The sequence below is a fragment of the Eptesicus fuscus genome, chromosome 13 (assembly GCF_027574615.1).
Source record: "Eptesicus fuscus isolate TK198812 chromosome 13, DD_ASM_mEF_20220401, whole genome shotgun sequence".
In the NCBI taxonomy this organism is placed as follows: domain Eukaryota; kingdom Metazoa; phylum Chordata; class Mammalia; order Chiroptera; family Vespertilionidae; genus Eptesicus; species Eptesicus fuscus.
This window is the reverse complement of record NC_072485.1, coordinates 42,714,940-42,739,979: the sequence shown is the minus strand read 5'-3', so window position 1 is coordinate 42,739,979 and position 25,040 is coordinate 42,714,940. Positions and strand designations below refer to the sequence as shown.

General features: G+C 44.2%; 2 protein-coding genes across 3 annotated transcripts; both read left to right on the top strand.

Moving 5' to 3' along the window:
• The first annotated feature begins 258 nt into the window (after positions 1-258).
• LOC129151303 (zinc finger protein OZF-like) lies at positions 259-2,896 on the top strand. Its single transcript, XM_054725658.1, has 3 exons — positions 259-1,157; positions 1,407-1,753; positions 1,985-2,896. Exons 1-3 carry the CDS (start codon positions 259-261, stop codon positions 2,254-2,256), a joined length of 1,518 nt encoding a protein of 505 aa, XP_054581633.1. The 3' UTR covers positions 2,257-2,896.
• A 13,423-nt stretch (positions 2,897-16,319) lies between these two features.
• On the top strand, positions 16,320-24,642 carry LOC114229648 (zinc finger protein ZFP2-like). 2 transcript variants are annotated; one of them, XM_054725611.1, is made up of 4 exons: positions 16,320-16,533; positions 19,918-19,973; positions 22,379-22,577; positions 22,705-24,642. In XM_054725611.1, exon 4 carries the CDS (start codon positions 22,959-22,961, stop codon positions 23,931-23,933), a length of 975 nt encoding a protein of 324 aa, XP_054581586.1. In that variant the 5' UTR covers positions 16,320-16,533; positions 19,918-19,973; positions 22,379-22,577; positions 22,705-22,958; the 3' UTR covers positions 23,934-24,642. The 2 variants fall into 2 exon arrangements, with proteins under 2 accessions (XP_054581586.1, XP_054581585.1); XM_054725610.1 differs by having other exon boundaries at positions 22,379-24,642.
• The last annotated feature ends 398 nt before the right edge of the window (positions 24,643-25,040 follow it).

Here is a 25,040-nt window from a genome sequence, read left to right as displayed (position 1 = left end):
TTTTAATTTTTTAATTTTTTTTGTTTGCCGTTTTTAAAGTCAACAGTTGGCCCTAGCTAGTATGGCTCAGTAGAAGAGCTTTGGCCTGTGGACTGAAGGTTCCCAGGTGTGATTCCTGTCAAGGGCATATGCCTACGTATAAATAAAATCAGTAGTTGACTTCTAGTGTTCTCCTTGTGATGGTCATTTCCTCTTCTCTCAGGATCACCTACGTGGGTTAGAGCATCCCGAGCACCGCATCTTGGTGGAGATTGCAGAATGAGAAGGCTCGAGAAACCTGGTCCCCACCAACCAGCCTCCCAGTTGACCAGTGCTGGGCCTGGGACAGGGACTACTGTGTCCCTAGCTGCCTCCTCCCCTGCCACCCTCACCCTTTTGAACCCACAGAGGCCCCCAGCTGAGGTTGGTGTGACCTTTGAGGATATTGCTGTGCGCTTCTCTAAGAAGGAATGGTGCCTCCTTGATGAGGCTCAGAGACACCTGTTCCTGGAAGTGATGCTGGAGAACTTTGAACTCATATCCTCTCTAGGTTGCTGCTGTGGAGCAGAGGATGTGGAGGCACCTACTGAACAGCATCTGTCTGTGAGAGTGTCACAGGCAAAGAACCCCAATGTAGCTTTGTCCTCCCAGAAGAGTCATCCCTGTGAGAGTTGTGGGCCAGTCCTGAGAGACATTTTCCACTTGGTTGAGCAGCAGGGAACACAACACAGCCTGAAACTGTTGAGGTGTGGGGCATGTGCAAAGCAGTTTTATTTAAGCGAGAAAGGCATTAGTTGCAACCAGACGCTTGCTCAGGATCATAGTATCCGTAATGAAATACAGTGTTTTGTGTGCCAGGAATGTGAGAAATCTTTTACAAAAATCTCTGACCTCCGTTATCATCAGAAATTGCACACAGGAGAAAGTCCATACGAGTGCAGTGAATGTGGGAAATGCTATAAGCAACACTCCATACTTATTCAACATCAGGGAGTTCATTCTAAAGAAAAGCATCATGTGTGTGTCGAATGTGGGAAATTCTTTAGCCAAAGAGGAGCCAATATGCAACACCAGAGAGTTCACACTGGAGAAAAGCCATATGAATGTGATGAGTGTGGGAAATCTTTTATGAGTAGGAGTAGCCTCCTTCATCACCAGAGACTACACACTGGAGAAAGGTTTTATGAGTGTAGGCACTGTGGGAAATCTTTTACCACTGATGAAGACTTCTTTTATCATCAGAGACTTCACACTGGAGAAAGGCCTTATAAGTGCAGTGAATGTGGGAAATCTTTTGTCAGGAAGTGTCATTTAGGTTATCATCAGAAATGTCACATTGGAGAAAAACATGAATGCACTCAGTGTGGGAAATCTTTTACCACTAGCAAACGCCTCTATAATCATCAGAGACTTCACAGTGGAGAAAGGCCTAATAAGTGCAGTCAGTGTGGGAAGTCTTTTACCAGTAAAAGTAGCCTCCATTATCATCAGATACTTCACAGTGGAGAAAGGCCTAATAAGTGCAGTCAGTGTGGGAAGTCTTTTACCAGTAAAAGTAGCCTCCATTATCATCAGATACTTCACACTGGAGAAAGGCCTAATAAGTGCAGTCAGTGTGGGAAGTCTTTTACCAGTAAAAGTAGCCTCCATTATCATCAGATACTTCACACTGGAGAAAGACCTTATGTGTGCACTAAGTGTGGGAAATCTTTTACCGGTAGGAGTAGTCTGCGTTATCATCAGAGACTTCACACTGGAGAAAAACATGAATGCAGTCAGTGTGGGAACTCTTTTACCACTAGCGAAGGCCTCCGTTATCATCAGAGACTCCACACTGGAGAAAGGCCTTATAAGTGCAGTGAATGTGGGAAATCTTTTTTAAGGAAATATCACTTGAGTGCTCATCAAAAAAGTCACACTGGAGAAAAACATGAATGCAATCACTGTGGGAAGTCTTTTACCACTAGGAATGGCCTCCGTTGTCATCAGACACTTCACACTGGAGAAAGGCCTTATGAGTGCAGTCACTGTGGTAAAGCTTTTACCGGTAGGAGTAGCCTCCGTTATCATCAGAGACTTCACACTGGAGAAAGGCCTTATGAGTGCAGTCACTGTGGGAAAGCTTTTACCGGTAGGAGTAACCTCCTTTGTCATCAGAGACTTCACACTGGAGAAAGACCTTATGAATGCAGCCAATGCGGGAAATCCTTTGCTCTGAAGAAACGCTTGCATCGTCATCAGAGAGTTCACATGAGAAAGGCCTCAGGGTTGCAGTAAATGTGGAAAATATTTTGCCAGAAACAGTCACTTTCGTTGTTATCAGAGTGTTCACAGGGTGTGCCCATACTTTTGAAGGGAATCACTTTCAAAGAACTTGCCAAGGGCCATGTGTCCTAATGTCTCCAATTCCATGCGTGATGGTCACTTGGGTGTAGGACCGTAGGGTTTAGGGGAAAGCATAGTTTCTAGAGAATCACTGGCCTAATAAGGATTATGCATAATTCTTAAAATGGAGATAGGTTTCATTTATCTTCATCAATATCTCAAAATGCAATATCCAAGTCAGAGGAGAGGTGAATGTTTAACTAAAATAACATAGAAAGATGTGACTTAAGCCAATTGTACATTTTTGCCTCCTTCCAGCAGTGTATGATAGATTTAATTCCTCCACATCCAGAAAAGATTTGTTATGGTCAGTCGTCCTTTATTTAAAATTTTGTAACTTTATCATGCTGTATCATTGTTCAATGGCATTTTTTCTAAGGGTTTATGGTGAGCCTTTTTTCAGATGTGCATTTGCTATCTCTATATTTGGTTAAATGTCTGAGCATATGTTCTGCCAAATCTATGAATTTGGGTAATTTTCTTTAACAAATGGGCAGTGAAACAACAAAAATGTGCGTTGGAATTTTACTCATTTTGTGTCTTTATTGCTTTGTAGGATAAGTGTTTTTCATATTGGAAAAAAAATACTCATTCAACACCAGCGGGTTCATTCTAAAGAAAAGTGTCATGAGTGTGGCGAATATGGGAAATTCTTTAGCCAAAGGGGCCCTCGTGCAACACCAGAGAGTTCACACTGGAGAAAAGCCTTATGCGTGCAGTCAGTGTGGGAAATTTTTTACCACTAGCGGAGGCCTCTGTTATCAGAGACTTCACACTGGAGAAAGGCCCTATGAGTGCAGTCAGTGTGGGAAATCTATCACCACTAGCCATGGTCACTGTCGCCATCAGAGATTTCACACTGGTTGAAAGGTCTTATGAGTGCAGTTAGAGTGGGAAGTCTTTTACTTAGAGGAGGAGTACCCTCCATTATCATCAGAGACTTCACACCAGAGAAAGGCCTTATGAATGCAGCGAATATGGGAAATCCTTTACCATGAATGAATAGTTCTGAAGTGTGCTTTCCCTCATTAACTCAGTCTTTTAGCAAGTGTATTTTAAGTGTTACCATTTTTCGAGTACCATATTACAAACTGGGACTATCAAAAAAATGAAAAACATCCAGGATCCTAGGGGCTTACAGTTTGAGGGTGAAACAAATTTGTAAACAGGTGGTTTTGGAGAACTGGAGACCAACGTTAATTCCCTCTGATGATGGGTTATCTCTAAATATCTATCACAGTAGCTGTTATATGCACATTATGATTATTTCTTCCACTCCAGGTCCCCCCTTTTGGTGCCGCTGTTTTCTTCTTTCTGAAAAAGAAAAGCAGCTCCTATTACCATCTTATAAGTGATGACAGAAATTGTTCTGCCATTAGAGTTACTGGTCAAGACAGCCCAGTCATGGCCTGGAGAAGGGAACTATCCCTATAGAGCATATGGCTGCTCTATGAGAGGAAGAGGCCAGGGGACACACAATTCAACAAAGAGCAGAGCTTCAGATGAGGAAAGGTTATAGACGCTGATGGTGCCAAGTTATTGAAGAAAGGTTGTAGCACAGAATTTTTATTAATTTCAGCCCAAGACCAAAGCCAGAGAACTAAGGTTGCCTGTTTGGTCTCCTGTTGGAAATATTTTGCTCTAACACATGTTTATCCTAGAAATCCCTTCTCAAATGACTCCTCTTCCATAGGTTCTTCTCACACCTGCCCGAGATGGTCTGGCTGCCTCCTCAAAGCCCTTCCCACACCCTGCTTTGGGAAGCCTGGCACAGATCTCAGTCATCATCAAGGCTCTTCTCATATTTTCCAAAAAATGTCTTCAAAGTCCTGTATCTCTGGCCAGTCTGCAACATAACCCAGTCAAATTATTCGGGGACCTATTTTTTGGATGGTATCGCTTTACTTACATACTTTCAATAACATCAGGAAACTCCTATCCCACACCTCAACCTTCACTTCTGTAACCAACCAGATTTGTGTGTCTGGTCTTTTAAAATCAGCATCCACATTCTTTCTAATAAAAGTAATAAGCAAATTGACCGTACCTATGCTACACCCACAAGCCAATCAGGAGCAAATATGCAAATAAACCCAATCAAGATAGCTGTGGCCACAGAGAGCAGGAGGGAGGCTTGAGTTTCCCTGGCAATGGAGGAAGCCAAGCTTTCCGCCTGCCCTTACTGGCTCAGGCCTCCACTCAATGCTACAAAGTTTCAATGATAGAAGATAAATAAATCCCAACAAAAATGTCAGCAGCCACAGAGCTGGAGAGAGCAGGAGGCTTGAGTTGCACCCGGAGATAGAGGAAGACAAATTTTCCACCTGCACTGGCTGGCCCAGGCCCCCAGTTAAGGCTACAAAGTTTCAATTATAGAAGATAAATAAATCCCAGATAGGAGGGCCTCCACTTTAGTCGTCGGGGGCGTGGGCAGCCTGCAAACCACCACAGGCCCCTCGCCCAGGCCTCCCCACACCCCAAGGGAACCCCCTGCCTGATCCGGGACACTCTTCAAAGCAAGCCAGCCAGCCCCCACCCGTGCACCAGGCCTCTATCCTATCTAATACTATCTAATAAAAGAATAATATTCAAATTGACCCTCATTCCAACACACAACATAGCTGCCCACATGTAGTCAAAGATCCTGCCCCCATGTGTACACAAGATGACCACCACAAGATTGCCAGCAGGGGAGGGCAGTTGGGGCGATCAATCCTGCAGGGGAGGGCAGTTATGGGTGACCAGGCTGGCAGAGGAGGGAAGTTGGGGGTGACTAGGACTGCAGGGAAGGGCAGTTGAGGGGGACCCAGGCCTGCAGGGGAGAGCAGTTGGGGTGGAGCAGGCCTGCAGGGGAGAGCAGTTGGGGTGGAGCAGGCCTGCAGGGGAGGGCACTTAGGGGCAATCAGGCTGGCAGGGAAGCAAGTAGGCATCAATCAGACTGTCAGGACAGTGGTTAAGTGGTGATCAGGCTGGCAGGCAGAAGCAGTTAGGGACAATCAGGAAGGCAGGCAGGTGAGCAGTTCAGAGCCAGCAGTCCTGTGTTGTCAGAGGCATGTCCGACTGACCGTTTAGTAGGATCTGGCGTAAATGGGCAGTCGGACAACCCTCAAGGGGTCCCAGATTGTGGAGGGTGCAGGCTGGGCTGAGGGACACTCCCCCCTATGTGCCGGAGCCTGCCGGCACTGCAGTTGAACGGTACCTGAAAAGGGGGGTGAGGATTAAAAAACACAGACACACTAGTTCCCGGGAGGGCAAACAGTTCAAGACTGCGCGCCGAGTTTATTTTCTCACCTCCTTTTTATAAGCAGAAACAGCTTTGTACAAGCATAAAGGTCATTGCCAAGGCTAGATGTTTTTCCCGCCTCCACAGGATCCTAGGTACACTCTATACTTCTCTCCCCGCCAACCTCCCTATCCTAGTTCCTGATATCAAGAACATACTACAGCTTTTGTCCCTGCTATTGAAAACATGTTGCAACTTTTGTCCCTACCACTATGCTACTCCCTCTGCTATGTATCAAACCTAAATATTTGAAACAAAGGGCCCCAGTAAAGCGGGGAAAACAAGATTACTGGATTGTTTACCCGATTGCCTCTCACGGTTTCCCACACCTATGTGCACGAATTTGGTGCACTGGGCCTCTAATATGTCAACCTCTTTCAAAGTCCTGTATCTCTGGCCAGTCTGCAACATAACATCAGTCCAGCCCTCACCTTGATCATAGAAGCACCACAATCACAGACGACTAATTCACTCACCAGCCTTAGATTAAGGTTCAGAAACAGACATTAAATTGGAGATGAAATTCAGCTTGTTGCATTCCAGGAGTTGGTTTGTTTATCCTTTTATAAAAGCCCTTGAGGTAGTGCTTACACCAGGGACAGAGCTGTCTCCACCAGCCTCATAATTGTCAAAAATGGACATGTTTGCTAATACCATTTCCTAATGCCTTTACCTTTTCCTGTCCATTTCTCTCTTGCTTCTCTCCAGAGGATCCTATAAAAAAAAATCATCTACCACCTAAGCTATCCTTGCTACAGGCCTATTTTATTACAATCCTATATACTAAAGAGGTAATATGCAAATTGACTATCACTCCAACACACAAGATGGTCGTACCCATGTGGTCAAAGAAGGCCGGCCCCATGTGGACACAAGATGTCCACCACAAGATGGCTGGCAGGAGAGGGCAGTTGTGGGTGACCAGGCCTGCAGGGGAGGGCAGTTGGGGGAAACAAGGCCTTCAGGGGTGGGCAGTTAGGGGTGACCAGGTCAGCAAAGGAGGGCAGTCAGGCCTTCAGGGGAAGACAGTTAGGGGCAACCAGGCCAGCAGGGGAGGGCAGTTATGGGCGACCAGGTTGGCAAAGGAGGGAAGTTAGTGGTGACCAGGCTGGCAGGGGAGGGTTGTTAGGGGCAATTGGGCCAGCAGGTGAGCAGTTATGTGTCGATCAGTCTTGCAGGGGAGTGGTTATGGAATGATCAGGCTGGCAGGCAAAAGGGGTTAGAGGCAATCAGGCAGGCAGGCGAGCGGTGGGAGCCAGCAGTCCTAGATTGTGAGAGGGATTCCAACTGCCCATTTATGCCCGATCCCTCAAGGGGTCCCAGATTGAAGAGGGTACAGGCTGGGCTGAGGGACACACACAGACCCTGTGCATGAATTTCCTACACTGGGCCTCTAGTGTGAATATAAGTTCTTACAATTAATATGGACAATGGTTTTTAAAGGTTTATTCTTCATGAAAAAATTACATAAAAACAAACATAGTATCAAATTCCAGAGTTATTAATAATGTTCAACTCTGATGTCTAAGGGTATAGAATTGTACAAACTTAACAATTAGTAGGAGACATGAGTCTTGATTACCTCAGCCACATTTCTATTTCATTTGCCTGGACACAACTTTTTCCATTACACTTTGTAATAAATTATCTAAATACTAGAGGCCCAGTGCACGGATTTGTGCACATTGAAAGGAAATTAATTGGATGAAATATTTTAATATCGCTATTTGCCCTTTCTCTATAATACAAGTGTCAACCAAATTACGATTGACAATGACAGATCGAAACACACACGTGCAATTGGCACCAGCGAGAGCTTTATATACAGGTAAATTTGCTTAATTAGACCAACTTTCTGATTTAGCTAAACTTTTTCCAGCCCAGTGAAGCACCCCAACTTCTCTTTCAGGTAACTGTCAGCAACACAGCGGTAAGTATTAACACGAAGCAGATTATCATTGTAGATCACACAGGGAGAACAAAGGGTGAAATATTTAAGTGTAGCAGTGTTTGCTATATTCAATGCAGTCAGAAAACCTGAAGTCATTTTCAAGTTCCACCATTTCTTACTTCTTTTCAGTCGGGTCAAGTTTCTAAATTTTCTAAATCTGTTTCCCGGCTAATGAAAAGAAAATAGGATTCTACCAAGTCTCCTATCTACCTACACCAGGACTTTTATGAGGATCAAATGAGATGAGGCATATGGAAATGCTTCAAAACATTTGGTTAAACTGTAAAATGTCTGCACCTGACTATAAAGTAAGTGTTAAGTTCCTGGGCTGAAAAAACTCCAAGGAGGCTAGTCACTAAGGAAATGAAGCACAGCATTACTACGTGAAATCATTACTGGTACCCACAGTGACCATTTCCAGACTGGGCTGGGCTGTGGTCTGCATTTTGCGCCATGGAGTCTCGGCAGCGTTGGCCGCATTTTGGTAGGGTGCTGCTCCGGGGTGGTGGCAGTGCTTGTGTCCCACTTGGGGGAACTCAAGTGTTGGTTTGTGGGTGCCAGATCCATGGTGCCAACCAGTGTGCATCATGGCAGCTTCTGCATTGAGAGTCTGCCCCCTAGTGGTCAGTGTGAATCATAGCTACCAGTCAGACAGTTGGAGGGATACTTAGCATTTTATATAGATAGATAGATAGATTTAATACAAGGCACAGTGTTTCTTTCTTGACATTCCTCCCAAATTTTTGTTCTGGTTCACATAGAAATAATATTCAAAGTCTTCTTTCAAGTATTTTTCTCAGTGCGGAACTCTCCCAATTGCTGTGTATCTTTCACCCTGACAGTTGAACCACATCTTGGCTAAGTATGGGCTAGGTGTAGTCCTTTATTGCCATTCCAGTCTCAATTCCAGCATTAGTAATTAAAAAAAAAAATCTACCTCCAGCAGGATTCCTCTTTTGTAGATAACATGTTCTTTTTAGCTGAAAGTTGTAAGGTTTTTCTTTTTCTCCTCAGAGTTCACAAAAATTTTACCAGCATATATCTTGGGTGTTTCTTTTTTCTCATCAGTGTTCCTCAGTCTTTTAGTCTTTATCACCCACTTATGGAAACTTTTAAACATTTTTTCTTAATTGCCCACTATGACATTTTAATAGCACAGATAACCTGCATTTCTGTTTATATATTGTGTCTGAGCTTCATACATAAAAACAGTTACATATTTTGCTATATCTCCCTCAAGAACCATTTTTGCCTCCTTGGAGGTATTATCACCCCTGTTGAAGAAGCATGGTCCAGCCTGAAACACAGTGAGCTTTTATTACAGCTCAAGAAATAGTCTATGTGTTAATTATTGTCTCTCATCCATTAATGTCTTTTATTCCTTCTAGAATTCTAGTAATTTACACTTTGTTATTCTTTTTTCTTTTTGGTTGTTGTTGTTAATCCTCACCTGAGGATATTTTTCTATTTATTTTTAGAGAGAGTGGAAAGGAGGGGGAGAGACAGAGACAGAGAAACGTCAATGTGAAAGAGACACATCAGTTAGTTACATCCAGCATAAACCCTGCCCAGGGCTGGGGATCAAACCTGCAAACCAAGGTACATGCCCTTGATTTGAATTGAACCCAGGAACTTTCAGTATGTGAGGCAATGCTCTATCCACTGAGTCAAACTGGCTAGGGCTCTGTTACTCTTGATTTATCTTTATAGTTTTGCTGATTTTTGGAGATATTTCTCAAATCTATTTTGGCTCTCAAGAAAAAATTCTCTTCCTTCAATTTATCCACTAAACTATTTTTTAAGAGAAATCATAGCCTCAGAAAGTGTTTGTTTTTTTTCCCTTATCCCTCCTTGAATTTCTTTAATGGGATTACCTATTATCTTAGTTTATCGATTCTCAACCTACCTAAATGCCTTGACCCTTTAATACCATTCCTCATGTTGTGGTGATGCCCAACCATAAAATTATTTTCAATGCTACTTCATGACTGTAATTTTGCTACTGTTATGAGTCGTGATGTACATATCTGATATGCAGGATGTCTTAGGCGACCTCTGTGAAAGGGTCGTTCAACCCTCTAAGAGGACGTGACCCACAGGTTGAGAACTGCTGTTTTGATTACAATGGCCTTGTAGTATAGTTTGATATCTGTATTGTGATACCTCCAACTTTGTTCTTTTTTTTTTTTTTAAATATATATATTATTGATTTTTTACAGAGAGAAAGAGAGAGGGATAGAGAGTTAGAAACATCGATCAGCTGCCTCCTGCACACCCCCCACTGGGGATGTGCCCGCAACCAAGATACATGCCCTTGACCGGAATCGAACCTGGGACCTTTCAGTCCGCAGGCCGACGCTCTATCCACTGAGCCAAACCGGTTTCGGCCAACTTTGTTCTTCTTTCTCAAGATTGCTGAAGATATTTGGGGTTCCATATACATTTTTGGAATATTTGTTCTAAATCTATGAAACATGCTATTGGTATTTCAATAGGAGTTGCACTTAATCTATAAATTGTTTGGGGTAAAATGAACATTTTAATGATGTTAATTCTTCCAATCCATAAACACAGGATATGCTTCCATTCATTTGTATCTTCCTCGGTTTCTTTCTTCAAAGTCCTACAATTTTTAGAGTACAGGTTTTTAACCACCTTGGTTAAATTTATTCCTAAGTGCCTTATATTTTTTGTTGCAATAGTAAATGCGATTGTTTTCTTAATTTCTTTCTTATAGTTCATTATCTATATATATAAAAGCCTAACCAACCATCTGACCATTCAACCAGTAGCTCTAATACGCACTGACCACCAGGAGGTAGACGCTCAATGCACAGTTGTGGAAATATAGAACAGATTGCTGAATCTCAGAGGGAAAGGGGAGAGGGGGGAGGGCAGGAAGAGATTAACCAAAGATCTTATATGCATACTAGAGGCAGAATGCATGAATTCGTGCACTGGTGAGGTCCCTTGGCCTGGCCTGCGAGGATTGGGCCAAAACCGACCCGGTCCATGGATTCATGCATCAGTGGGGTCACACAGCTTGGCCTGCAGGGATTGGGCCAAAATCAGCAATCCGACATCCCCCAAGGGCTCTGGGATTGCGAGAGGGCACAGGGCAGGCCAAGAGATACCACCAGTGCATGGATCTGTGCACCGGGCCTCTAGTTGGTATATAAGAATACCACTGATTTCTGAATATTAATTTTATATCCTGCTGCTTTCTTGAACTTATTTATTAAATCATTGGGGTTTTGGTGGTCTTTAGAGTTTTATTTTTTTTAAATATATTTAATTGATTTTTTACAGAGAGGAAGGGAGAGGGATAGAGAGTTAGAAACATCGATCAGCTACCTCCTGCACACCCACTACTGGGAATGCTCCCACAACCAAGGTACATTCCCTTGACCGGAATCAAACCTGGAACCCTTCAGTCTGTAGGCCGACGCTCTATCCACTGAGCCAAACTGCTTTTGGCTTTAGAGTTTTCTATGTACAAATCATGCCATTAGCAAATAATGACATTTTTATTTCTTCCTTCCCAATTTGAATGCCTTTTATTTCTTCTTCTTGTCTGATTACTTTTGCTAGAAATTCCAGTACTGTGTTGAATAAGAGGGATGAAAGCAGATATCTCTGTATTGTTCCTAATCTTAAAGGAAATGCTTTTAGCTTTTGCCCACTGAGTATAATGTTGGCTGTACATTTGTCATATATGGCCTTTATTATTTTGAGGTATGCTCTATTACCACTTTGCTGAGACTTTTTATCATAAATGGGTGCTGGATTTTATCAAATGTGTTTTCTGCACCTATTGATATGACTGTGTGTTTTTCATCCTTCATTTTGTTTATGTGATGTATCACATTTATTGATTTGCTAATATTGTACTAACCTTGGATCCCCAGCATAAATCCCATTTGATCATGGTACATGATATTTTCATGTATTGCTGGATCCAATTTGCTAATATTTTGTTGAGGATTTTACATCTATGTTCATGAAGAATATTGGCCTATAATTTTTTCTTTGTAGTGTCTTTATCTGGTTTTGGAATTAGGATAATGTGGCTGCAATAAAAGAAGCTTGGAGTCTGCCTCCTCTTAAATTTTTTGGAATACTTTGAGAAGGACAGGTGTTAGTTCTTCTTTGTTTTTTGTTTTTTTGTTTGTTTTTTTAAATATATTTTTATTGATTTTCTACAGAGAGGAAGGGAGAGGGATAGAGAGTTAGAAACATCGATGAGAGAGAAGCATCGATCAGCTGCCTCCTGCACACCCCCCACGGGGGATGTGCTCACAACCAAGGTACATGCCCTTGACCAGAATCGAACCTGGGACACGTCAGTCCCCAGGCCGATGCTCTATCCACTGAGCCAAACTGGCCAGGGCTCTTCTTTGAATGTTTGGTAAAATATGACTGCAAAGCCATCTGGTACAGGACTTTTGCATGCTGGGAAATTTTTATTACTGCTTCAATTTCATGTGTTGTAATCTCTCTATTCAAGTATTCTGATTCTTCCTGATTCAGTTTTGGAAGATTGTATGTTCTAGAAATTTGTCCATTTAACTCAGGTTCTACAATTTGTTGACATATAGTTGTTCATATATTTTCATACAATCCTTTGTATTCCTGTGATGTCAGTTGTTAATCCTCCTCTTTCATTTCTGATTTTATCTATTTGGGTCCTCTCTATTATTCTTGATGAATCTGGTTAAAGGTTCATCAATCTTGGCAAATGCAAAAGAAATTAAACTAGACCACAAACTTACACCATACATGTGAATACACTCAAAATGAATAAAAGACTTAATGTAAGTCACAAAACCATAAAAATCCTGGAAGAAAACAGAGGCAGTAAAATCTCAGACATTTCTGGTAGCAATGTTTTGCCAATATATTTCCCAGGGTAAGGAAAACAAAGAAAAAAATTAAAAAATGGGATTACATCAAACAAAAAAGTTTTTGCACAGCAAAAGAAACCATCAACAAAATGGTATGGGAGAACATATGTGCCAATGATACATCTGATAAGGAATCGATTTCCAAAATATATTAAGAACTTATTGCCGAAACCGGTTTGGCTCAGTGGATAGAGCGTCGGCCTGCGGACTCAAGGGTCCCGGGTTCGATTCCGGTCAAGGGCATGTACCTTGGTTGCGGGCACATCCCCAGTGGGGGGTGTGCAAGAGGCAGCTGATCGATGTTTCTCTCTCATCGATGTTTCTAACTCTCTATCCCTTTCTCTTCCTCTCTGTAAAAAATCAATAAAATATATTTAAAAAAAAAAAAAGAACTTATACAAACTGCCGAGACCGGTTTGGCTCAGTGGATAGAGCATCGGCCTGCAGACTCAAGGGTCCCAGGTTCGATTCCGGTCAAGGGCATGTACCTTGTTTGCGGGCACATCCCCAGTAGGGGGTGTGCAAGAGGCAGCTGATCGATGTTTCTCTCTCATCGATGTTTCTAACTCTCTATCCCTCTCTCTTCCTCTCTTTAAAAACTCAATAAAATATATTAAAAAAAAAAAAAGAACTTATACAAACTCAACACCAGGATGACAAACAATACAATAAAAATGTTGACAAAGGACTTGTACAGACACTTCTCCAAAGAGGAAATACAGATGGCTAATAGCCATATGAAAAGATGCTCAACATCACTAATTATCAGAGAGATGCAAATTAAAACCCAGTAAGATATCACCTCACACCTGCCAGAATGGCTATCATCAAAAAATCAACAAGCAAGTATTGGTGAGGATGTGGAGAAAAGGGAACCCTTGTGCATTGTTAGTGGGAATGCAGACTGGTGCAGCCACTGTGGAAAACAGTTTTGTTGTTTCCTAAAGTATTAAAAATAGAACTGCCTTTTGACCCAGTGATATCATTTTTCGGAATATATCCTAAGAAGCCCAAAACACCAATTCAAAAGAGTATATCCATCCCTATGTTTGTTGCAGCATTATTTGTAATAGTCAAGATATGTAAACAGTCCAAGTGCCCATCAGTAGATGAGTGGTACATTTACACAATGTGTTAGAGTGTGGGAATTTTTTAGCACTCCGGAGAAGCCATGGACTATGCCCAGATAGAGTTGCCAGTGCTGACACCAGGCCAGGCCTTGAGATATGGTCTCATGGCCCCTTCTCCCTTGCACCTCACAAAATAGCCTTGCAAGATAGAACACTGTCAGCTTTCTGAAGAATAGGATGATCCTGTGAATGACATGGTCGTCATTGGCATGATCTTGTTGTTACTTGGGAAAAACTGTTTTGTCTTAGGTTACTTGTACTGCAAAAACAGGATGTGGTTAATGTGCTTAAAAAAGATGGTCCTACACAAAGGGTCACTGCTGCTCTCTGACCTCCCTGTCTGGAAGGCAGATCAGCCGCCAGCCAACAATAAAGGCTCCCTAAATTTTAATTTGGTTTGGACTCCAGTGGTCTTACTCGCGTTCGCTCCACAACATTTGGAGGCCCCCACGAGATAACCAGCCTTTGCCTGGTCCTGTGACGGGAGCCCACCGGGTTCCCCGGACTCTCCAACCCAGGGGGAGATCTCTGAGAGACGTTCCTCAGCCCCGGGACTGGTAGAGGTCGGAGACCCGCCTGCTAAATTTCCTGATTGACTCTGATCGGAGCCACCTGGATCTGGTTCTTACTGGTAAGAAACTGATTTCTGGTTCTGTTCTGTGGGCGCCCATCTAGGGTCTCTGGAAGGCTGGACACAGCGCTACTTCTGAGACCAGATCCCGGTGCATGACGGTGCCCAGTGATCCTCAGTTGGTTTCTTTTCTTCTGTGTTATTGTGATCTGTCTCTATCATTAGAATGGGTCAATCTGCTTCTGTCTATACTCCCTTGCAATGTTTTTCGAAAAATTTTCAGGAATTCAAACGGCAAGCAGATGACTACGGAGCTTCCGTTAATGCTTTTGGTTTACTGCAAAAACAGGATGTGGTTAATGTGCTTAAAAAAGATGGTCCTACACAAAGGGTCGCTGCTGCTCTCTGACCTCCCTTTCTAGAAGGCAGATCAGCCGCCGGCCGGCAATAAAGGCTCCCTAAATTTTAATTTGGTTTGGACTCCAGTGGTCTTACTCACGTTTGCTCCACAACAAATGGAATATTATTTGGTCATTAAAAAAAAAAGGAAAACTTACCTTTTGGGACAGCAAAATTAGACCTGGATATTATTATGCTAAGTGAAAAAAGTCAGTCAAAGAAAAACAAATACCATGTGATCTCCCTCACATATGCAAGCTTTTGTATTTTTGTTAATCCTCACTCAAGGATATTTTTCCACTGACTTTTAGAGAGAGTGGGAGGAGGAGAGATGGGAAAAAAACATCAATATGAGAAAGACACATCCATTGGCTGCTTCCCACATGCACCCCAACATGCCCTTGAGCGGAACTGAACCCAGGATCCTTTAGTCCACAAGCCAATGCTCTATCCACTGAGCCAAACCAGCAAGGGCAGTGGTTGGCAAACTCATTCGTCAACAGAGCCAAATATCAACAGTACATGCCCTTGACCAGAATCGAACCTGGGACCTTTCAGTCCACAGACCGACGCTCTATCCACTGAGCCAAACCGGTTTCGGCGAATTTTTTAAATTTTTAATAAAAAAAATATCTTCCTCCTGCACTCTCACTTTACAACTCCCTTGAAGTGCATGGAACAGATGTAACTATTTCTTTTTTTAAAAATATATTTTATTGATTTTTTTACAGAGAGGAAGGGAGAGAGATAGAGAGTTAGAAACATCGATCAGCTGCCTTTTGCACACCCCCTACTGGGGATGTGCCCACAACCAAGGTACATGCCCTTGACCGGAATCGAACCTGGGACCTTTCAGTCCTCAGGCTGAGGCTCTATCCACTGAGCCAAACCGGTTTCGGCAATGTAACTATTTCTTTACCTCACTCCTAACTAAGCTAGTCCCCCTCAAAGATACACACTCTGTTTCATTAAAGGGTGACCAGGGAAGGGTTCCTTTCCTTGTTCCTGGGATGCCATGAGTGGGACCCACACTGAGGACCCGCAGGGGTAGGAGGAGTTGAGCCACCAGATGCAGTGACAGTGTACGAATCAAAGGGTCTTTTTTCTCAAAATAATAATAGTTTACATACTAACTTCTTTTACTTCTTATATAGCCTTGGATCATCTTTGTTGTTGCCGTTTCCCTTACTTGTACTTAGCTAAGCCCCAGTTCCCGGTTTTCAGTGGGACCTGAAGTACCCGATTCGCGCCAGAGGGTGAACCCACGCCCTAAACCAATCGGAGCAGAGTGTAGCCATGGGTCAGAGCTACAGAGAACGGCCCTCCCCTTCGCTGTGCTTTGCCCGCTCCCTTTTCCGTCGGCCTTGCACGCTTTTGGAGAAGTAACTTTGCCTTGCCGAGCGGTTTTCCAGTTCCCGTGGCCCCTTTTAAGAGCATTTCCAACAACAGCACCCAGACCACCAGCGCTCACTGAGCTCACCAGGGCGTGGGGCTGGGCCTCTAACCAGGCAGGACGGGGCAGCACCGCCCAGAGGACCTGATCCCACCACGGGGCTTCCACCCCCTCTCACCTGCACCCCGGTTCCGGCTGAGCGCCTAAGTCAGCCCAGACTGCGGGGCGGGCTCTGCCTGTACCGGGGCGGGACCAGGTAGCCCCGCCCACGAGGGCGGGTCTCCAGGACGGAGCTTCCGGTTACCACGTGTCCGCTCCCAGGGAGGGGAGGTGCGCGCCCGCCCGGTGGAGTTGGCGCGCCCTGGCCCTCCCCGTCCGCTTTTCAGTGTCGGAGAGGCGGCCGCGGACTCCTCAGAAGTTCAGGGCTGGACCCGTCCCCCCGCCCGTCCCCCGCGGAGCCGGGCCCGGAGAGCCTGCGGGGCGCCGGCTGCCGCTCCTCGCGGGACACAAAGGGACACGCACAGTTGAAGTGCGGCAGGTGAGTCTGGCGGGGCAGAGGGAGGCGGCACCGCGGACGGGCACTGGGCACCGAGGGGCAGGGCGGCAGAGAGATGGAGAGTGAAGGGAAGACAGAGGGGAAAGTGTTCTGAAGACCAAGGGAGGAAAGTCTCCGCAAGAGCGGAGCGTTCCCCTGGGTTGAAGCCACCGAGACGCCGTGAGGACACTGAGAACCAAAGGAGGGCATTGGACTTGGCCAAGAGCGGTTTGTAGGTGTTATGCCCAGAATTCGGGGTCCCCAAGAAAAACCACCAGGGAGCCAGTCGAGTCCGATGCAAAAGCAGAGAGTCTTTATTCAGGCCGGCCTGAGCTCCCCGTCCACCAGATGTGTCCACGCAGTGGCACGGGACGCAGAGAGAGCGAGGCTCAGGAGAACAAAGATTATAGGGGGCTAGTCATCTGGGTGTGGTTAGGTGGGTGGCGTTAGGGTCGTGGCTGGCAGTGATTGGCCACTCTGGCCAGGGTTTTATTCCAGCGTTTTACAGCACGTCGGTCAGGAAGTGACTAACACATTCTAAGGTTAAGCCATCCCCTCTGTGGTATAGCCTAAGCCGGATGTTGGCTGCGTTCCCGGAGCCATATTGGTCCACGTAGGCGGATGTTGGGGAAGTTAGGACATTATTGGCATTCCTGTGGTTGGGGGTCCCAGCTTCACAAAATGGAGGACAGTTGGTTCTGATTTGCTCTTTCAGTAGGTACATCCTGTCCCACTTTTACTGAAGCCCGAAAAGGTTTAGATTTGGCCGTGGGAACACAGGTTACAGAGGAGAGGTATGCTTAGTGTCCCCCCTTACCTGCTTCCAAAATAATGAATTAGTCCCTTGGAATTTCAAAAGGTAAGTAATTAAACCAAACCATCTCTTGGCTTTTATATGTTAGATTAGTTTAGATCCTTGGGGGAACACGTGTTTACACTGCCCTCTAGGCAAGGGCATCCAGGGATTAAGCATAAGGATTCCAGTAAACACCCGGGGGTCTGCATGAGCACAAACTTGTTTGGAAAGGTCAAGAAATAATTAGGGGTGCCACCTTCAACACTCCCCTAAGTCGGAATTCCATTAAACAGGGCAGGCTCCTTCCACTCACTTCCCTTTTATCAGAATGTCCTCCTTACAAACTTTCCAACCAAGTCTCTTGTGCTCCCCAACATGTAAGGAAGGGGTGAGAGAACAGTCAGAAACCTGGAGTGAATGAAACCTAACCCAGTCAGTACCTTGGAGCTTTGGGACATTTGTGGATGAGCATGGAGTGCATGCAACCTCCACATCGGAGGGTGACGGTGCAGCTTATATCGTAGAAAAGCTGAATAAAAGACTCAGAGCAACTGAAGGTATTAGAGGAAAATCAAGTCAGACAGAACTTGAAGGAAATTGCTGCAGAGAATGTGGGAGCACCTAGGCAAGCCCCACGTTTACCTGTGCTTTCCCCCAGAACATTTACTAACTCACAGAGCAGGGAACAGAGACCAAGCTGAAAGAGGTGACCAGGGCTTGTGGCATTTCAGTTGGCTGGGAAGAAGGAAGTTGGAGTTCAGAGATACCATGGAGTCTGAGATTTGAAATGGAAGCAAAAACCTTAGACAAATGAGCCCAAAATTCAATGTGCAGTTTCCACTTGAGGTGTTTGTCAGTTCCTAAGCTGTACATGCCCAGGGCAAGATTCCCAGCCCCTAGGTTGAAAGGAACAATTTCAAGACTAAAGAGTTGTGCGGCCCATTCAGTGTGGCTCAGAGGTTGAGCATTGACCTATGAACCAGGAGGTTACAGGTTGATTCTGAGTCGGCACAAGCCTGGGTTGCAGGCTCAATCCCCAGTGTGGGGCGTGCAAAAGGCAGCCTATCAAAGATTCTCTCGCGCCGGGGCCGGTTTGGCTCAGTGGATAGAGCGTCGGCCTGTGGACTGAAAGGTCCCGGGTTCGATTCCGGTCAAGGGCATGTACCTTGGTTGCGGGCACATCCCCAGTGGGGGGTGTGCAGGAGGCGGCTGATTGATGTTTCTCTCTCATCGATGTTTCTGGCTCTCTATCCCTCTCTCTTCCTCTCTGTAAAAAGTCAATAAAATATATTTAAAAAAAAAAAAAGATTCTCTCATCACGAGAATCTTTCTCTCACTCCCTCTTCCTTCCTCACTGAAGTGAACACAAATATCCTATTTAATAAAGAGGTAATATGCAAATTAACTAACACAAAGATGGAGGTACCCACAGCAGAGGCGGGGTTTTGGTAACACAAGATGGCTGCACCCAAAAAAAAAAAAAAAAGATGGCTGCACCCAAGCAGAGGCTGATTTCCAGTAATGAGACTTAATGAGCAATCAGCAGGGACCTGAGGCTGGGTCACCCACCCAGAGGGGGCTTGTTGGGGGAACTGAGGCTGTTTCCCCCGCCTGGCAGGACTTTATCGGGGGACCTCAGGCCACTTACCCTGGCCCTGGTATCAGGCCAGAGAACCTCAGGCCGTGCCCCCACCCTGGTACCAGGCCAGGGAACCTCAGGCTCCATCCGCAGTGTAGGGCATGCACAATGCAGCCGATCAATGATTCTCTCTCATCATGAGAATCTTTCTGTCTCTCACTCCCTCTCTGAAATCAATACAAATATCCTATTTAATAAGGAGGGAATATGCAAATTAACCAACACAAAGATGGAGGTGCCCACAGCAGAGGCGGGGGTTTCTGTAACACAGGATATCTGCACCCAAGCAGAGGCTGACATCCAGTAATGAGACTTATCGAGCAGTCAGCAGGGACCTGAAGCTGGGTCCCCCGGCCCTGGCACCAGGCTGGGGAACCTCAGGTCACGTCCCCCCACCTGAGGGGGTGGGACCCGATGGCTCTGAGTCTGGCATGATTACGAAGAGCGCACAGGTGGGTGGGGACTTGACTCTGGGTCCCAAGGCACATCCCAGACTCTGACAGAAGGAAGATTTTCGTATACATTTTACTAATTTTCTTTCACCTCTGACACTTATTATAGAAAGGGCAAATAGCAATATTAAAACATTTGCTCTTATTAATTCCCTTTGAATGTGCATGAATTTCTTGCACCAGGCCACTAGTATAAAATTTTAAAAAAGGTGTCACAGAGTGAGTATACAGTTGACATTTCTGCAGTGAGTAAGAGGACAAAGAAATCAACATTTTTTATGCAATAAAAACATTTCCCTAGTTCTTTGAGCCCCAAAATGAGAAATTTGTGAAACACTGGATGTGTCAATGAGTGTATCTGTGTACCGATCCATTAATATTTTTTCAAAATTAAATTTCTAGAGTTTTACTTTTTTATTAAACACTATTATTTTTGCATACAATAAATCTAATTTGGAAGAAGTATTCAGGGTAATATTTTTCTCTGCGCTTCCTCCAAGCTACCTGAGCTCCAGCTGCTCTTCTTCCGCAAGAAGATCCATGAGACACTCCTCAGGTGAGTTCTAGTCCATAGTTCAGATTTTAGCCTCAGAAATATGTCCAATAGAGTGTCGGCCTTTGGACTCAGGTCCCAGGTTCGATTCCAGTCAAGGGCATGTACCTTGGTTGCGGGCACATCCCCAGTGAGGGGTGTGCAGGAAGCAGCTGGTCGATGTTTCTCTCTCATCGATATTTCTAACTCTCTATCCCTCTCCCTTCCTCTCTGTAAAAAAATCAATAAAATATATTTAAAAAAAAAAATATGTCCAGGCCTGAGTAGAGGAATATGTAACAGTGGCCTCTGCTCCCTCCCACCTGTCAGGATGACCTCTCCCGTGAGAAAATCACATCCTGGGCTTGATGAGATCTCAGTTTCCCTGCCTAAAGCTCGGTTCTCTCCACCTGGGCTCTCCTCATCATTGTCAGATTTCTGTAATGTCACCACTTAGTTTAATGGAAATTACCATCCCCTGGAGCCAGGAGAACGGATTTACTGCCTGAACCTACTTTTTTTTTCTGCAGTTTATCCAGTTACTTTCCCTGGGCCTCACTGAGACCTGTGCAGCTCCAATGGCAGTTGTCTGAGATTTCCCAGGACTGAGAGGTTTCCCAGGAGGCAGACTAGCATGACAGAGCAGCCCAAGGAAAACTGGGTTGAGTCGGTTCTCCTCTTAACGGTGGAGTTTGTCGTCTGAACTCGTACACACGTGAAGTTCTTGCCCTTCCTGTTGAGGAGATGCCAGGGGGTGTACCGAGTACCGATCCATTAGTGTTTTTGTCGAACTTAAATTTCCAGAGTTTCACTTTCCATATTCAGCACTATCATTTTATGCAGACAGTAAGTCTGTATTTAGAAGGAGGCTGTTGACAATAAATGTGGGAAGGTACCTGAGGAAACAACCCCTTCAATTAAGTGACTGCTTCATATAGGCCTCTCTGCTCTGCAGATGGGGAACATCTAGAGCAAGAATTCTCTCAGAGCCTTATCTTCTCTAGGTAGGACAGGACTTTGTGTCACAAAATTATCTCCAGTGCTATGGTAACTGTTTCTCTCCATCTTTTGCTTAGCCTCAGGGAAGTATTCCTAGCATGAGCCAGTGCTGTCACAGATGACAGATGTGGCACTAAGAGCTAGAGGAAGTGGTGACGTGTGGCTCCATGGAACTTCTGGAGATCTGTCAGTTCTGGCCACTGTTGACCTCCTCATCAATTTTAGATTTTTTACTATTAGCTAAACATGATGTATTTAATTTTCATTTTTACTGAGATGCTTTTCCCTTATAGTTAGTGGGTTTTAGTTTGTTTCTTTGTTTGTTTTAATAAATTGTTATTATTCAGATTATTCCAATTGTTCCTCTTTTTTCCCCACATAGCTCCCCTCCACCCGGTTCCCACCCAACTCTCTGCTCTTACCTCCCCACCACTGTCCTCATGCATAGGTGTACAATTTTTGTCCAGTCTCTTCCTGCACCCTGCACCGCTTCCCCCCCAATAATTGTCAGTCCACTCAGTTTCTATGCCCCTGATTCTATTATATTCACCAGTGTATTCTGTTCATCAGATTATTTATTCACTTGATTTTTAGATTCACTTGTTGAAAGATATGTATTTATTGTTCATAATTTTTATCTTTACCTTTTTCTTTTGTCTGCCTCCCGCTTGATAAAGACAGCCGCGTACTCAGTTGCCAGCCCTCTCCACGTGCGCTTCTGTACTGCTGCAGCTCCTCTCAGTCTCAGTGTGCTTTTCTCTTTCCTTCTGATTGTAGAACTTCAACTCAGCCAACCTTCCTATGGTTCTGGATGATGTTCGTTTTGTGTTTTAGTTGTAGTTTTGAAGTTGTGCGAGGCAGCAGTTCATGTGTTTACCTGTGCCCCCATCTTGGCTTCTTAGTTAGTGTTTTTGTTAATGTTATGGATGTCTTTTTTGTTACTACTTCATTTTTATCCATTTAAAAAATTTTTATCCAAAAAAAAATATGTTTCTCTCAAAGTTATTTTATGTCTCTCTGTAATTACTTCTGTGAGAATGTCCATCATCTCCAGACACTTTTTCATCTGAAATCAGTAGCAATTCTCTTATATATCTGTGGCCACACACATGAGTTTGTTTATCTCATCCAAATTACTTCAAACCCAGGCAACAAGTGTATTTTAGCACATGGGTATACTCATTCATTTTAAGCTATGCTTGCTCATACACATTATATGAGGTTCTTATAGAAAGCTTTGCAGTGCAGTTGTTTGCCGTTTTTAAAGTCAACAGTTGGCCCTAGCTAGTTTGGCTCAGTGGAAGAGCGTTGGCCTGTGGACTGAAGGTTCCCAGGTTTGATTCCTGTCAAGGGCATATGCCTAGGTATAAATAAAGTCAATAGTTGACTTCCAGTGTTCTCTTTGTGATGGGCATTTCCTCTTTTCTCAGCATCACCTAAGTGGGTCAGAGCATCCTGAGCACCGCGTCTTGGTGGAGATTCAGAATGAGAAGGCTCGAGAGTCCTGGTCCCCACCAACCAGCCTCCCAAGTGACCAGTGCTGCGCCTGGGACATGGACCACTGTGTCCCTGGCTGCCTCCTCTCCTGCCACCCTCACCCCATTCATTCCACAGAGGCCACCAGCTGAGGTTGGTGTGACCTTTGAGGATATTGCTGTGCACTTCTCTAAGAAGGAATGGTGCCTCCTTGATGAGGCTCAGAGACACCTGTTCCTGGAAGTGATGCTGGAGAACTTTGAACTCATATCCTCTCTAGGTTGCTGCTGTGAAGCAGAGGATGTGGAGGCACCTACTAAACAGCATGTTTCTGTGTCAGTGTCACAGGCAAAGAACCTCAATGTAGCTTTGTCCTCCAAGAAGAGTCATCCCTGTGAGAGTTGTGGGCCAGTCCTGAGAGAAATTTTCCACTTGTTTGAGCAGCAAAGAACACAACACAGCCTGAAACTATTGAAGTGTGGGGCATGTGCAAAGCAGTTTTATTTAAGCGAGAAAGCCATTAGTTGCAACCAGATGCTGGCTCAGAATCATAGTGTCCGTAATGGAATACAGTGTCTGGTGTGCCGTGAATGTGATAAATCTTTTACAAAAATCTCTGATCTCCATTATCATCAGAAATTACACACTGGAGAAAGGCCATACGAGGGCAGTGAATGTGGGATGTGCTATAAAAAACACTCCTCACTCATTCAACACCAGCGAGTTCATTCTATAGAAAAGTGTCATGAGTGTTTTGAATGTGGGAGATTCTTTAGCCAAAGGGGAGGCCTTGTGCAACACCAGAGAGTTCACAGTGGAAAAAAGCCATATAAATGTGATGAGTGTGGGAAATCCTTTATTCAAGGTTCTAGCCTCGTCCAACACCAGAGAGTTCACAGTGGAGAAAAGCCTTTTCAGTGTGTTGAATGTGGGAAATACTTTGCCAGACTCTCTGGTCTTTATTGTCATCAGAGACTTCACACTGGAGAAAGGCATTATAAGTTCAGTCAGTGTGGGAAATCTTTTACCACTAGCAGAGGCCTCCTTTATCATCAGAGACTTCACACTGGAGAAAGGCCTTATGAGTGCACTCATTGTGGGAAATCTTTTACCACTAGCAGAAGCCTTCGTCACCATCAAAGAATTCACACTGGAGAAAGGCCTTATGAGTGCAGTCATTGTGGGAATTCTTTTACCACTAGCGGAAGCCTCCGTGAGCATCAAAGAATTCACACTGGAGAAAGGCCTTATGAGTGCAGTCAGTGTGGGAAATCTTTTACCACTAGTGGTGGCCTTTGTCGCCATCAGAGACTTCACACTGGAGAAAAACATGAATGCACTCATTGTGGGAAATCTTTTACCACTAGCAGAGGCCTCCTTTATCATCAGAGACTTCACACTGGAGAAAGACCTTATGAATGCAGCGAATGTGGGAAATCGTTTACCATGAACAAACACTTGCATCGTCATCAGAGAGTTCACACGAGAAAGGATTCAGGATTGCAGTGAATGAGGGAAATATTTTGCCAGCAACAGTCACTTTCATTGTAATCATAGTGTTCGCAGTGTGTGCCCATACTTTTGAAAGGAATCACTTTCAAAGATCTTGCAAGGGGCCATGTGTCCTAATGTCTGCAATTGCATAGGTGATGGTCACTTGGGTGTAGGACACTATGGTTTAGGGGAAAGCATAATTGCTACAGAATCACTAGCCTAATAGGGATGGTGCATAATTCTTATAATGGAGATAGGTTTCATTTATCTTCATCAATAACTCAAAATGCAATGTCTAAGTCAGCAGAGAGGTGAATGTTTAACTTAAAGAAATTAGAAAGATGTGACGTAAACAAATTGCACATTTTTTCATTCTTCCAGCAGTATATGACAGATTTAATTCCTCCACATCCTAGAAAAGATTTGGTATTGTCAGTCATCCCTTATTTAAACTTTTTTGTGCCTTTATCCTGCTATATCATTGTTCGATTGCATTTTTTCTAATGGTTTGTGGTGAGCCTTTTTTTCAGATGTGCATTTGCTATCTCTATATTTGGTTAAATGTCTGAGTATATGTTCTGCCAAATCTATGAGTTTTGGCAATTTTCTTTAACAAATGGGCAGTGAAACAACAGAAATACAGAGTAGAATTTCAGTTTGCGTTGTTTTTGCTTTGTAGGGTAAGTGTTTTTCATATTGGAAAAAAAAATAAAATCAACAATTAACTCAAGATAACGGTCTTATTTCATTCTTTGGATGTGAGTATCTAGTTTTCCCAGCACTGTTTATTGAAGAGAAGCATCCTCTCCCTACTGTGTATTATTGGCTCGTTTGTCCGAGAGGAGTTGGCAGTATATGGAGGGGGCTAGAGGACTACTTGGAAATAGGACATTCTTGGGGACATCACAGTGGGCTGCAGAGGTTATCAAGATGAGGCACTAAGGGGAAGGGAAAAATGAACCAGTTGAGACTCATCTGCACAGTCAGTTTAGAGGAAGCATTGCAATTGACAAGAGCCCTGAGTTGAAATTTGCAATAACTAGATGACCTTTCAAAGAATAGGAGCTCCCCTTTTTTTAAAAAAAATATATTTTATTGATTTTTTACATAGAGGGATAGAGA